The sequence below is a fragment of the Rhipicephalus microplus genome, chromosome X (assembly GCF_043290135.1).
Source record: "Rhipicephalus microplus isolate Deutch F79 chromosome X, USDA_Rmic, whole genome shotgun sequence".
Lineage (NCBI taxonomy): Eukaryota > Metazoa > Arthropoda > Arachnida > Ixodida > Ixodidae > Rhipicephalus > Rhipicephalus microplus.
The window spans coordinates 450,758,374-450,773,345 of NC_134710.1; the positions used below are offsets into that span (position 1 = coordinate 450,758,374).

At 45.3% G+C, this 14,972-nt stretch overlaps 1 protein-coding gene across 1 annotated transcript in view; it reads left to right on the plus strand.

Moving 5' to 3' along the window:
- Window positions 1-636: 636 nt before the first annotated feature.
- Gasp (Chitin binding Peritrophin-A domain-containing protein Gasp) overlaps window positions 637-14,972 on the plus strand; it is a 53,483-nt gene continuing 39,147 nt past the window's right edge. The window contains exon 1 of the mRNA XM_037413139.2: window positions 637-793. Coding sequence (XP_037269036.1) covers window positions 736-793 — 58 coding nt within the window. The 5' untranslated portion in view covers window positions 637-735. The remainder of the gene's footprint in view (window positions 794-14,972) is intronic.

Below are 14,972 nucleotides of genomic sequence, written 5' to 3' on the forward strand. Positions count from 1 at the left end.
ATGCTCCGATTCACGATATGAAATAAGTCAGGTGAGACGCAAATGGTGCTGTTATGGGGAATTCTAATAGGTGCTCGAATTGCACAGATTTATTCACATACGTATTTTTTGTAAGTCCACAACTCTGGTGGCTAATGTGGACTCTTCGGTAACACCTGCCATAAATCCTTGAACGCAGTGGCCTCTGAACACCGAGTAGAAAAGGGAAATCGCTTGGCACGATTTGCAGGATGCTATTGATGCCGCTCTCGGGTAAAGCGTGGCGTCACTTGCCTACGGACGGGCGGAACAAACGATGGGTGCAAAGCTCAACCCGCGTCGCATTGCGTTATGCGTCATCGTCGTCGTGGTGTTCCCGCTTTCAAACACACCTGCGCTAACCACCCCACGCGCGCTTTCCGGGCGAGCGCATTCAAGGTGGCATTTGAAGAAGAACGGGGATGCGTGTTCCGTTGCCCAAAAGCCGTAGGCGTCCGCCGACGCGCTATCGCACTGCGTGATCGCAGGCTACCACCACGACAAACGCTGGCTGCTGCTTTCGGCGACTCCGCCGGTGGTTTGGCATTCCTGGGGAGCGGGAAAAACGAGCGTGTGGGGGCGAACGTGACCGGCCCCTCGAGGCGGCGTTGTCCTGGTTTTGAGGCTAAGTCGGAAAGTGAACCGGTATGAAAAGGCGGCCAACGGCGCAACGCTCAGTACATTTACGCTCAGACGCCCGGTGCCACCCGACCTGCCATGGGGATGCTGAAGCTCTCGCTGTTCGGCGCTCTGCTTGCCGCCTGCGCACCCTACGGTGAGTGGAAGCGTCGCCATTGGCACTGTGACAGCTGCTCTTACCAGCGCGTCTAGAAAACGTTCGCAACGGACTATTTCCTGTGGTGTACGCCATCTCACGTTGAACATTTGTGGTAGCGACAACTGCGCAACGTTGCATCTTACTATGCTGTTTGGTTCGTTCATCTTGTCTGGCGGTGTACACCGATGCGCCGTGGTGGGCAGGGGCATGCCCAGACATTTTTTTTCCGTGGGAGGGAGGTGTCTTTGCTCTTTACACGTGCTTGTTTTTTTATGTGTGTACGGATAGATGTATATATAAAAATATGCAAGATTATAAAATTGATTGCAGGAGAGGAGGGGGTAAACCTCCTCCCCCTGGCTAATCCTCTGGGGGCTGTTATTATCCGAAGTCAAGGGTAGGAGTAAGAAATGAATCTATATGTCACTGCACGAAAACGCTGGTCTACGACGCACATCTTCCAGATAACTGGCTCTGGCAAAGTGTCATGTTTAGAGACATTAGTGCATAAGCATCGCGACAAGTACCCAGCCGGCGCAAATCAGAGGCTTTTTGGGAGCTGCCTCTTCCGCGGAGGCCACAGGTGTGAACAATCGTCTGAAGTTTGTGACACAGCAATTAACCTTGGAACAAGATGAACACTACCGCATCGATTAAAAATATCTGAGGGAAGTTGCATAAAATAACTCATCAAACAGTTGAGAGGAAGAGTCAGATATAGCCATTGGAAATGTCAGGCGAAGATCATGTTAACGCAGCAGTCAGTAATGCACGTGAATGCTAGTTTTTTTTTTCGACTTCTTTGAACTTAGTAAGTGAGATTCATCAAGCAATGATCATGAATGTGAGCATGCCATGACAAGGACGGGTCGGTTAAAATGAAGCCACTGGTTTGGGCGTGAACTGCGTCACCTCAACAACTGGGACACTTGCATGTGAACCTATCAAACTCCATTCAAACGTTTCTCCGCTTTCCAGATATTGTGCTTTATACCCGTTGACGTTTAGAGAGGCGGTTGTGCTTCTGGTGACACGTGGCAAGCCAGGCGTCTCTTAGAAAGACCGGACTCTGAAAGGAGACGGCTGGCAGCCTGCTTTGATGGATGGCTTCAAATTGCACAGCTGCACCGTAGTACATGTCGATGACTTTAAATCGTTTTAGTGCTGTATGGTTTCAGTGCTCTTACTTTTATATTTTAAGAGACAAGGTGAGCAAGCACGAGTAGAGCAGAATAGATTGACACAACACACACGCTTGCAATCAAGTGAATAGGTGGCGGGAATGTTGGCGTTTGTGTTGTGATCTTTCGTGGACTCCGTGTTTTCGCGCCCTAATTTTTATGACGAAATCGTGCAAACTAGCTGAAATATTTTTCCCTCGTCCATTTCAGTAGTGTTCATAACGCTTTATTATTACCAGCAATGGATGGGCCTGGCATGCATGGCGGAGGATAGGAGACGTACACAATATGAAACAAGCGGAAGCAATTATCGTTATCAATTACAGTACATGTGACAGCGGCAGTTACGCAAGAATCTTTGCACCATCACGTCTTGTATACTACGATAAGACCAGAAAGCGGCTCAAGATGTGCATTTACAAAACATCTCGATTGCACTCGTTGTCTTTATGATCGAGAACAGCCTGATGGTTGGTTTCAGTGTTTTGACGTACGGTCAGCTTGAAAACAGGGAAATGGAGTCAAAATCTATGAGTCTAAGGACTTATTAGCTTATGAAGCTTACTCAGTTCTGTGCTAGCATTTTGGCAGGAAATTCAATGCGCCTTTTACAAAAAATATCGGCACGCTCAAATCAGTGGATACTACCAAATCATCCCTAATATTGGCCTAATATTTGTGAGTCACTGCACTATTCCGTCGCTGTGTGAGGATGGTTATGCTGACGCACAGTGATGACTCGCTTGCGGTGCTATCTTTTGTGGAGCATTGAACATGCTTTATTTACACTGAGGTAACACATAATCGCAATAGTCACAGTAACTGATAACTGATTGACGCGTGAGCCTTTGTCAGGGGCCGCGTATACAGGCACCTCGTGGCACTTCTGATGTTCTTAGGTGGCTGGTTAGGGCTCAGGTGTTGGCCTTTCTAAATGGTCATAAACGTGTAAATAATTACTTTCTGAGTCAGTCTGATGTATTAAAAACACGCATCACTATTTTGTGTTTTTACACAAAATTGATCCCTTCAGGTGGAGCATCCTTTTCTTTTTAATGATCATGGTTCTCATGCGTTACTAGCATTTAGCCTTTATCCGGCAGTTGCTTGTGCTATCGGCCATAGGGAAGACACCCAGGCGAGGTTCAGACTGAAGCCGCCCGGTTTATTAAACAGACCAAGAAACGGTTTTGATGCTTTTGTATAAACGTATTGAGCGAGTAAGGCAAGTTATAAAAATCATTTGCAGACAAATTTTATCTGTTTGCGTCTACTGCGTTAGTAATTGCAACAATTTAGGCACGATAATTTTTGAGGATCGGAGCAGCTCGACTGAACAAGTATTAATCTTCCCACCTCCATTTTACGCCGAATTATACGTAGCCACGGATACCGATCTAGTCTTATGTGTCCAGTCTTGGCCAATGAACCACCGTTGGACAGCCAGCGTCATCTTCCTTTGTTACAACGTGGTCCGTGTGGAGGTGGGCTGTGTGACGCTGCCTATCTCAAGGTTTCTTTTTTTTTCGAGCACAATGATTTGGTCTGGCTTCGTTTTGTGCCACAAGTCAAGCGATTGGTGAATTGTAAAGCAGCTGCATTGTGCAAGACGTGTGAAAGAACTGTCGCACGACCTCGCATAAGCTGGTCAGTGCAGTAAGCGTTGAGCTCTCGCCGTCCTATCATTGTCAGACTACAGGCGTCTGAGGCAGTAACTTCACGCTTGGAGACATAATAATACTGTGCGAGTTATACGCGTATAGGGGATATTTCTCAATTACTTTTTCCCGCATACTTCTTGGTCTTTGCGCGTCTTAGGCGCACAGGACAATAAAAAAAAAGAACCCTGGTAGTGTTAAGGCACCCGGAGGAATAGGTGTTGAACACTACGTGACACGTAGTAGATGCTGTGAAAATCTGTGACATCACAGCGTTTTATGTGGGAATGTGAATGTGGCCTGCTCAGTGGCATTTTATTTTGCGCGCTTCCTTCTCGACTGCCAAGCGTGTTCTCATGGAAAGACTGATGATTTTGGAGTCTTGTCAGATCAGTTTACTGCTGTGAAAAATCATTTTTGTTTTTGGTGTCCTTTTCAATTATAATCTGAATGGTTGGCGTGATGATGCTGAAACCTGAACGCTGACGAAATTTCTAAAGCTGTTTCAGTGGTCTGTTAAAAATGCATCAGTTATTTGTGAATGAATGATAGATGCGCTGCATGACAATATCACCGTATGATGGTGTCTAAAAAACCCACTGTAAATAAGGCACACTTGTAGTGCCTGATTAGAAGAGGCAACTAGCACTCATTGTAGTTACTGTTACTGTGCCTGATTATATATATAAAAAAAGTGTGTTCTCACTTTTCCCCACTCCAAGGTGTTGACCCTTGTCTCATAGACCCGTCACTGCTGAAGCAAGTTGCGGTAGCCACTCCTAAAGCAATAGTCTCTTATCGCCGCGGTTCCTCAGTAGCTATGAAGAGTCACGTAACAAGTCTGGCAAGGTGTTATTGCTAACAGTCGCACTTTTTTCGAGGGGGTTTACGATACTATATGTATGTTGGCATTTGCTTTTCTGTTTGCGGGTCTATGCCTATATGCCATATTGAAAAATTCGAAGAGGGTGTAAAGGTGTTGAGCCCCCTTCCGTGGGTGAGCTAGTGGTGTGTGGCGGCGCTGGGACTGCCTAGCGCCTGTCCTTTCCTACAGTCAATGAACTGTATTAAAATCATTGTCAGTTCTGAGTAACCTATCACTCTGGAACTTGCGAGCCCTACAAGATGTGCCACTGCCAAGTGACGTCACTGAGCGATGCACGCCTTCGACTCTGTTCAGGCCACCAGCAAGCTTTTCCTGGCACGCCACTGACATACGAGGAGTTTCTTCACGCTCTCAATGACCCTACTGTTGATGGGGCTCCCACTAACGGTGCCCCTAAATTTAGCTCAAGTGCCATCTCGGTGTTTCCAGCCTTCAGTTCCATAGCGCTCCGGGATAACATGATGACATGCTTCGCCTGCGGTATCGCAAGACTTTTCGCATTCAAGTGCCATGGACGTGTGCTCTTATCACATGTCCATCGTGGAACAACCTCCAAATGTCTTCTACCAAGCTTTTATCAGGACAACCTTGGCTGCAATACGTAAACATCAGTACAAATTCAATTACTGAGATTAACAAGTCAACAATTGAACCATTAGACAGCATGCTCAAAACGGATTGGGCACTGCGTCGTTATTTTTGGCTCAGGTTCATTAACATGGACACACGGAAGAGTAATTCAACACAGTACATAACATCTGAGGTATTACGTGCGAAACCCATGATATGATTATTAGGGCCTCTTCAGTAAAGTTCTCCGAAAATTTGACCAAGTAGTGCTATTTATCATGCACTGACATCACGCAATACACGGCCCTCGATCAATTCGCCTCTATCGAAATATCGAAATAAAACAGCCGCGGCCAGACCAGTGCCAACCATCCGACGTTGTAAACAGCGGTGTGTTTTATACAGGGGTTTCAGGTTTACTTCCCCCCAACAAAACGTTGCAGACTTCAAACGGTACTTTTGTCAGCTTGAAAAGAATGTTATTTTGCTTCACGTACTTTTCGATATACGCGAAACAGCGGCGCCGCCAATGTGATCGACTGATAAGGCAGGGTTAGAAAAGTATGTACAAAGTATTAAGGTGACTATATATTGTAATTTGTTATAAGTTCATGCAAATCACTGAATGTCACGTGCAAGTTATTGAAGAGTAGCTATAGCATGACCCTACGCTCTTGCACAGTTCATGGTTGCTCGTGCATGAATGAAAACCGCTGCGTAAGGATCTTTCGATATGAAGGACCAAAAGGGAGCTTAAGAGTTAGGCGTGAGTAGCTCGGCATCTGCTCTCAACGAGCATATAGTTGGATCTACTGTGCCACAGTTATGAGCTCAGTGCTTCTTGATTGTAATATGATATGGCTGGTGACTTTGCCAACTATGAGCTCCATTATCAATATTTGGTTTAGCTGAATATTTCATAGAATCATTGAGTCTAAATTGCGGGTTTACCTATCGAAAATTAGCACTTCTCAGTAATTTATAACAACGGACAAATATTAGGGCTATGTCAAAAAGAACTGCCTTTGTGCAGCATCTCACTTTTTATGAAGAGTTTCTTAACCCCGATTGCAATAGCTCGGCCGAGGCGTGGGTAAAGGGCAAACAATTGTCTCTAAACAAGTGCACAAAATTGTGTGCGACTCTGGTGTTAACGTTACGAAAAATGTTTTCTGCACATAATGGAAGCACACACTCGCGGCTGTCTCCGATATATTGTCCATGTTGTATCGACGATGCAGTATTCGAAATTCTTGGATCGACACGTCTGGCCGTGTTGAGCTCGGCCGAATAGAAAGGCGATTATCGCTTTTCCATTCGACCTTCGAGTGTTTCGAATATTCACAATCGTCTACACCGAACCCGCAGCGTGATGAAGCACTCCGCCGTTGGCGAAAGAATGCAGGCGTGCCATACGTCCACGTGGCGAAACAAGTCTGGCTTGGGAGTCGGCTGCTCTCCTTGACGAGACGCCTTTACGCGGCTCCTTTTTATTCCGCGTTGGTTACGCTCTTTTGTGGTTGGATCCGTTATACGTGCCGGTTAGTTACTTACTAAGTATGGGGCCCGCATGACTGCGGCGTCTGCCCTGAAAGTAAAGGTGTATGTAGCATTTATAAAGCTAGCATTACATTTAGCGAAGGAGACAGGCCTGAAGTTTAATTTAACTCCCTAGCACAAGGGTCGCGTTGCGAAAATTTCGGTTTGGGCATCGGTGGCGTTGGTTCGAGAGCGAAAAATCGCAATCGACGCAAAGTGTACAAATCAAGGTGTCGAGCATGAATCGAACCAGGGCACCCTGCATGGCCTTCAGGTGTTCTCCTGAAAAAAAAATTCAGTGACTGAAAGTTCGTTAAAAATAAAGAAACCCATACAGGCGTCAGGGAGTGCGAGAATTCACGTTATTACATGTAATATTGCGTGGCAGAGACGTGGATTTAAACCACTCGTCATGCCGTATGAAAAGAGCCAAAAGTAGGTGGTTGAGAGGGGCACTAATTACAAAGCTTTGAGCTATACCTGACTGTCACTGTCGGTGACAAAATTAATAATGTCTGCAGCTGCGTAGGGGCACGTGCTACCGTACAATGGATAGTAGGTGTTTCAATAATTTTCAATATGTTGAAGGGTCTCACAATAAGCACAAATAAACTGCGATTTCATAATGCATTCTTACAGCGTTTACAAAGTCGTTATTACCTGAACACTCCTCTCAAATTCTTCCCCTACCCTTTCCGCCTTCTCACTCAAGTGTCAGAGTTGTCGTTTTCTCACCTGAGGGACAGTTACCGCGCTCCTTAACACCACTCTACACCCTCCTTCATTTCGAAAACATATCCCCCTCTTCTTTTCTCCGCGCAACGCAAATTGTGTCCACCGAAAAGCATAGGATGGCGAACAAATTATAAGGAGGTGCGAACGGGGCCCGAACAAGCTATAGTGTACTATACTCTTCAAATCAAAGCTTAAATAGGCGTCTTCGGAGTTTTTGTTTTTTTTTTGTTTTCTGGAGCAATTTTTTATTACCGACGAATTCTAACGGCGTTCTGTGTGGTGTCCCTATATATAGAGGTTTTTACTGCTTTAGAGCATCAATCATGCCACAAATATAACAACACAAGTGATTTCTATAAGAAACATAAGTAAATAAATAAGATTGAAAGCTATTCCATCTTCCTCTCTACGAACCACAGGCGCAGTGTGCTTTAAAACATTTTGTGCACCAGGGGCATCTTGGACCATTTTTAGGCAACACATCACCGTTGTGTCTGACTAACCTACAGCAGGCGCTTTTTCGTGATGAGTACAACGAAGTTTTCAGTGACTGCCAGATGCTTTCTGTGAGTGGGCCGGAGGGTTCTAGCATGGCATCCATGAAACAGGATCGGGGCATTCATGCTGTGATCTCAAGTTTGAACGAAACTAGCCGTGTTTATATTCGCCTAATAGCTTCGCGCAGGTCTGACGAAAGCCGAGACAAAACAGTATTCAATTGGGCTAGTTGTGTCACAGCTAATATTACTGCTTCGAACAACCGAATGTAAAAACGGGGCACACGCAGGGATGTCCCTGAAATTTCTTTGTGTGCTGGTAAGTATATAGCCAAACATGCATGGACACCAACAGATACACGGCATTCATTTGCGTACTAGGTCGTTTGCACAACACACTGTATCGACTACATCAGATATTAGCCCCCCCCCCCCCCATCTTACATCGTACCGTATCGCTCTCTAGAGATATATTCTTTCTTGCTAAACCCCTCAAGTGGCACTGATGCAAGTGCCATGCAAAAGACGCGCCATGCCGGCGTGCAGTCAAGTGTCGTATTCCTGGTCATGCACCTAACCTGATAGGTCGGTGCCCTAATGAGGGGACAAAGAAAATGGTGGCTCACTTAAGTCAGCATCTTCTGAACACCTAGTGGCTATTTCCAGGAACCACGCATAACAGACCACGACCAGACTTCTTACGGCCTTTGCTATCACTTCCTGCACAGTGGGGGCGTTTCTCCACTGGTAATCGCATTGTTCACGTCACCTTGCACTGAGACAATTCAATAGTTCAATAGTTTGCTGCTGTTGCAAGGGGCATGATTGTTACTACCCTTCTGAAGACATTTTCCTGCGTCCTGTGGTTTTCGCGAAGGGCTCAGTTCCCCTAGGGCAGATTATGCTAGCTAGATCGATTGCATCATGATTGGCGTACTTGCGTGCCGACTTGCAGCTAGCTTTTGCATTTTAGGGGCGTGTTTTGCACCTTGAAGCAATGTAATGGCCGCTATGGACCAGTCAGCTAAACCTTGGTGGTTTCTTGCGTTCAGCATTCTATGTCTGGTGAGTAAGATTCCACACCTTTGGAACTTTTTCATTCTAATGTTGCGTGAACCAACATTCCAGTACTCATGCTTGACACGTACGACACGAAAATAATCGATGCGTTTAGTTCTCTACCTTGCAAACACTACGCCTCACGCGGAGCCACTTTACCTGCAATGCTGCAGCCGCCTCCTCTTCAGGAACATGGTCTAGGAGAGGACACTAAGCAGAACTTCAAATATGTAGGAACTGTTGTTGGCAATCCAAGTCAGCAAACACGCATTAACTTAGGTGCTCGCCAAACAACGGCTATTACGGTAAAATGCAAACATCCAATTCGCGTGCAATGGTTGCCTCGATCATGCAACATTTTGAGACAGAAGTTGTGCTATTTGGAGCTCTCAGATTTATGTTTCACTATTGACTCGTTATTTTTTAATGCCATTATTATAAATTTCTTTTTCATACTTCACGCCATCACGGGCATGATAACGGCTTGCAGTGTGCATAATCAAAAAAACTATGTTGTTCTTCTAGTTTCCAAATCAATGGTTAAGGGAATAAAGTGAGCAAAACCACAAAATATTTATAGTTAGTTCATTATTTTTGAAAGACATGAAATAGTATTTAACAAAAATACATAAACATGCAATGTTTAGGTGCCCGTTGTCAAAAATATTCAAGCAATCTTGAGCCTAAATGCGGAGTCGTTGCAGGCACGCACAGGAAAGCATCAGGGAATCGTTTAGAGAATCAAACAATACCATTCAGGCAACATTGCAGAAGTCTTCTACTGACGTTTGTGCACGACTCGTTTACCTATACGTTAGTTATGGTGAATACAAATTGATGTAGTGCTGTGAAAATGAGTTCACGCAAAATACGTCCGTTGCCCCTGCACATGGGCAGCGCAAACACAAGGTGGGCGAGTGGAGAGGACAACGGCTTTATTAAAAAGAAAAAAGTTGTGGTGACGACAGGCATTGAAGTGGTCCACCACTGATAATATTTCAAGTCGTTATCGTACGCTGTTACCTGCACAATTCAAACTGAAGCTCTTATTTTATATGTACTTGTGTCTACAAGCATCGGCAGCAAGGTATTCTTGACGACGGGCACAGTTTTTGAAAGCGGTATTGAGATTGTCAAAGGTGTTGTTTAAGCGAGATTGATGTAGTATATGACGATAGCTTAGAAGCGTCATGGGTGCTCGTCACACATCTGGAAAGCCATACATCTGGAATGCCTGCTCGTTTCTCATACGTCCGGATGGCAGTGGACTCGAAATAAATCGATACGGATTTGTATATATATTCAACTTTGAATTTAATATGAAAATTCAAGGTGAGGCAAGCTTGGCCTCAATCGCTGCTCTATTGTCCTGACTTTCTGATAAAGATTATTTGGCACACGTCTTGTGGGAAAAGGGGCAGTATAGGGGACAAGCATCGCGCTATGCTCAATCACTTGCCCCGAAAGCTGTTGGTCAGTGACTTTGAGGAATGCGCGAGGCTGCTTCCAATCACGAGGGGTTCTTTTTTTTTTCTTTAGGAGGGAAGATCCTCATAGTCTAAGCTTGTCCTGCGTCAGGCGTAACCACACCATCTCCCGCACAGTATAATATATGGCGCTGTCTCACAGTAGTACGTACAAACTGCAGTTGAGCGAAGATATTCTAAATGGCGCTGTACCGCTACTCTCCGATAGACTGCTGCGTGGGTTGTGCCTGGGTGTACGGGGGGGGGGGGGGGGGGAAGAGTGCCTTTCTGTGTCCTGGATCGTCACCGTACGTGTCAAATCGTCGGTGGGGCATGGACTATGAGGAGCAGTGGGCACGGAGGGGCGTTGCGGCCCTTGCTCATCGCCGGACAAACAGGCGGACATACGGACAGACAAACATACATGCAGACAAACAGACAGACAGACAGACAGACAGACAAACAGACAGACAGACAGATGGCCGGACCGATGGATGGATGGACGCATGGACGAAAAAAGCATGGATGGAAGCACGGACGGGTGGACGGACAGACGAACAAACGCACGGACGGAAGGATGAATGCTTCGCTCCACTTATCATCATTCACTTCGTCGACATGCTGTGAAGGTTTTTATTTCTACATGAGCGCACGCTGGTGATGCTCACCAAATCCTTTTTTTTTCGCCCTCGTGTTTCTGCAGCCCAAAAAAAACAGCATAGGGAACTTCTTGACAGAATCCAATTGGAAAGAAGAGCTGGTTCATTTGAGTTCAGGAAGCTTTAAGGCCTGTGTCACATCGAGCTAGCATACGCTTTCAAATCGATAATTTCAAAGAAGTGGACGCCCCGATTTCAGTGGGTTGAGACTAGTTCACAATGCACTGTACCTCTTTTAAGATCATGGCTTTTATCACCTCCAGCGAATCTGCTCTCAACTTCGGATCAGCATTACATTTTCACGCGAATGCGTTAAAGAGCTCGTTTGGCAGAAATTTTGGCGTCAGTGTCAAAGTGGGTGTCTTTGGTTGTGAGCGAAAAATCATAATATTCTGCGTGACTGAGAATTCTAGAAAGATATGAATGAAAAATATAAACATTTGTGGGAACGAAAGTAGCTCCATCCCACGCTATCTGCGCAGCTAGCAGGTGTTCTACCACACAGTCACGCCTCCGCTTAGAATTACGGTTACAACACCTTCCTCTGCATGGAAACGCAGTGAAAATCACATTCATGCTTCACGAGCACGGGCGTCCTGTACCCAGATTTTCACATGACAACATGCAATATCAGAGTAATAATGCGTTGTAGAAGCGTACGTTGCCATCGAACGTGAGAATATTCCATCACCATACCGACTTCATGGTTCAAAGCCAGTCAACCATTATGAAAGGCACACCCATTATTTCGTATGCTTCCTTAAGGCCACGTAGTGGGTGCATGGCACGTTCGAAAAGATTGCAAGCGCATACTTGCTCGTCGTTTGGAGCAAGCTACAGATTACACAGAATGAAGCCATATGCGAAAACTTCACGGATACAGGCTACTATTAACTTTACTGATTACAATGTTGTAATCCCAATTTTACGCTTCCCGACTGACATCATACCATAAATTGTGTGCACTAAGCGGTTCAAGGCAATCTATTTTCATACTGTACGTGGTAATGTTATCACACTAACCGTGGTCTCTTCGTACAACCCGGTCGCCCCACCATTTCCAACCATTGGTAGTCCCAACAAAAGGCTCAGTTTGGAGTTCCTGCGAGAACAGACAAAATGGTCTGGAGTGTCATCCGGAGTCCTTGCATTAGAGCTCTATCACCTCTGGCATGCTGGACGAAAATCAATCGAAAAATGTTTATTGCCACTCCTCCCGATAAGATGATTCTGACTTCTATGTTCTTCTCAACGTTATTGTCTGTATACGGTTAAATTATAAACAGCCCTCGCAAAATTAAGCGGGGAGTTTCGGAAGAAGCATTGCCATGTTTCTCGAAAAGGAAGCGCTCTTCATTTTGTGGTCTTTATGAAGTGCACTGAACGTGGAACTTCGCAGTAATGCGACAAGCTATCTGTAGTAACGAAACTAAGCAATGTTTACGCAGCTCTGAAAGGCGAAAAAATAGAGCCAGCAAAGACAATTGCATAGAACCAGCAAAGGCATAGAACCATCAAGGCATAGAACCAGCAAAGACAAGTGCGGAATCGACCAGGCAAATATTCCCGCTTGCCTAACTTCCCATTCCAGTGAAGCTAGGCCACGGGAGAAAAGTGCTCGGTGAGACGCCTGAAGACCGCCATCTAGCGAGTTGCAGCCGCTGCATTCAAGGGCCTCCATGCCACTGCTTCTTGGCTGGCGAAACAAAGTACTTGACAGTGTGACAGCTACGGTTAGTCGGTACCTACATATAACGGGAACAGAAATACAAACGTACTGATAACCTCCAGGAGAAACCTCACGAAAGAGGGTGACACTGCGAAGCCTTCATGACCTCGAGTCAGCGACAAGACGAATGAAACCTGTTCTTTGCCATCGTCGTACAAGAGAATGTGCTGCAGGGAGGGGGCAGGCGGGGTTTGCGTTGTCCAGCCACCTTCGAGGTCAGCGTCATGTCCTGTCGAGCGGACACAGATGCAGGCGAAATGGCCTCGCGATGGCGGCACAGTTGGGTCAGTAGTTCGCGTACTTACTTGCCCGCTTGCTTCGATGGGCTAGCCGGGCCGCCGTGGAATTCACAAGGCGAGACTCATTTGGCCTACTGGACACGCAGAAGTTTAATGACATCCCTTGTAATTCGAAGGATTTGTTTATTTGTTTTGAACACACGGAGCTAATAAAAACGGTGTATATATTTGGTAACCGTTAGTTTCACTGTATTACGGTAACAAAATATATCTACTGATGGGTACCAGGAGGACAATATAGCAGTGGTAACCGAGCGTAGACAGACGAAGAGGCTTAATCACCAACAAATTATTAGTGTTTGCGAAGTTATGCTAATAGTGCTAATTTATTATGGTATTAGTGCTGTGCATAAGCATTTTGTATTTATCGCTAAGGAAGAACTCTGTTTGAATCTTTGTATAATAATTCTCTAATTCCTAAAGTTTTCTCTTCAATTTATTATTTGTATGTATGTTTTCGAACACCTCTAGGTGTTTTTTTTACTGTACCTGCCCGAAGTGCCTCACGAAAGGTGCGCTAAGGCAGGAGCACAGACTCCTTTTGCCCCCTTTGTTGGCAGTTAGTGAAAATGCCTTAATTAATGAAATAAAATGAAAATTCTTGCGCATTTGCATGTACGGAGGCTGCTTCCTCGACGGCAACCAACTTGGTAACTATGCTTAGCGAAATAGAAAAGCCTTGTATGACAAAGCTTTTACACATAGTTACCTAGACATACAAAAACAGTCTTACGTAATAGCAGACTCCTGAAGTTGTCACCTTACTGTCACAAATGGTGAAATAAAATCGAGCTCTCTAGAAAGCAAGATGCATTACATGAAAAGGGAAATGAACACTTGTAAAATGAAAATAAATCAATACCTTTCACCTCTTCCCGAGTGTTTGTTTTATTTCACCATGTTCATTCCTAAAGAGTTCAGTCAGCGTAAAACTCTGGACTACTCTCATAAGTGTTACCAAAAAAATGATGCACCCGAAAAGCATGAGTAAGATGTTGGACGGCTACATTCTAATATTACAGCAATAATGTTTTTTTTTTGCTGCTGTGAATACGTTTTGCACAATTTTCTTCAGTTTTGCAATGTACACCTACTTCGCTCCCTTAAGCTCATGTAGCCTACTGTTCATAGAAGATATGCAATGAAGTAAGCTAATAGTGTTCAAGTTGACATTCAGGCGTGTCATAACATAAAATTAGGTAAGCGGCTGCGGAAACCTGACGTGTTGACGTTTTTCTCGGCGTACGCTCTCTCCTAGTCATCCCGCCCATTGCAGCAGTTTTGCACCAGGCTACGCAGCGTTCACGTGCTATCTTGAGCAGTTGGAGCAGGAACATGAAACCGCATAGCAAGGAGCCTTCATCTAAACGTGGTCTGATTCTGAACGACCGCCATGGGAAACGAAGTGCGAAGGGTGCCGCAAAATGTTGGCGCACCAGCCTCGCCATTAATGATAAACCGTGTAGCGGCTCGCGATATACGGAAGCAAAGGAGGGTATGCGCAGCAGAGCATGGCAACGTTCTTTCTATAGCTCCGCTGAAGGTACCACTTTTACATTGGGGCATAGTTGTGCGTGTGATACGTGAAAGAAGATATTGTAAGGTGGATTTATTGATTGATTGATTGATTGATATGTGGGGTTTACCGTCCCAAAACCAACATATCATCATGAGAGAAGCCGTAGTGGAGGGCTGCGGAATTTTCGACCACCTGGAGAACTTAACGTGCACGCACACGGGCCTACAGCGTTTTGGCCTCCATGGAAATGCAGCGAAATAGTTTTTATACAAAATGGTAGCACGTGCCCTACAATATCATGCTAGTCTTTGTGCCACTTATTTGATGCACCGTATAAACAGACGCGTGGAGGGAGTAACAACAATTCGCGCATAAGCGC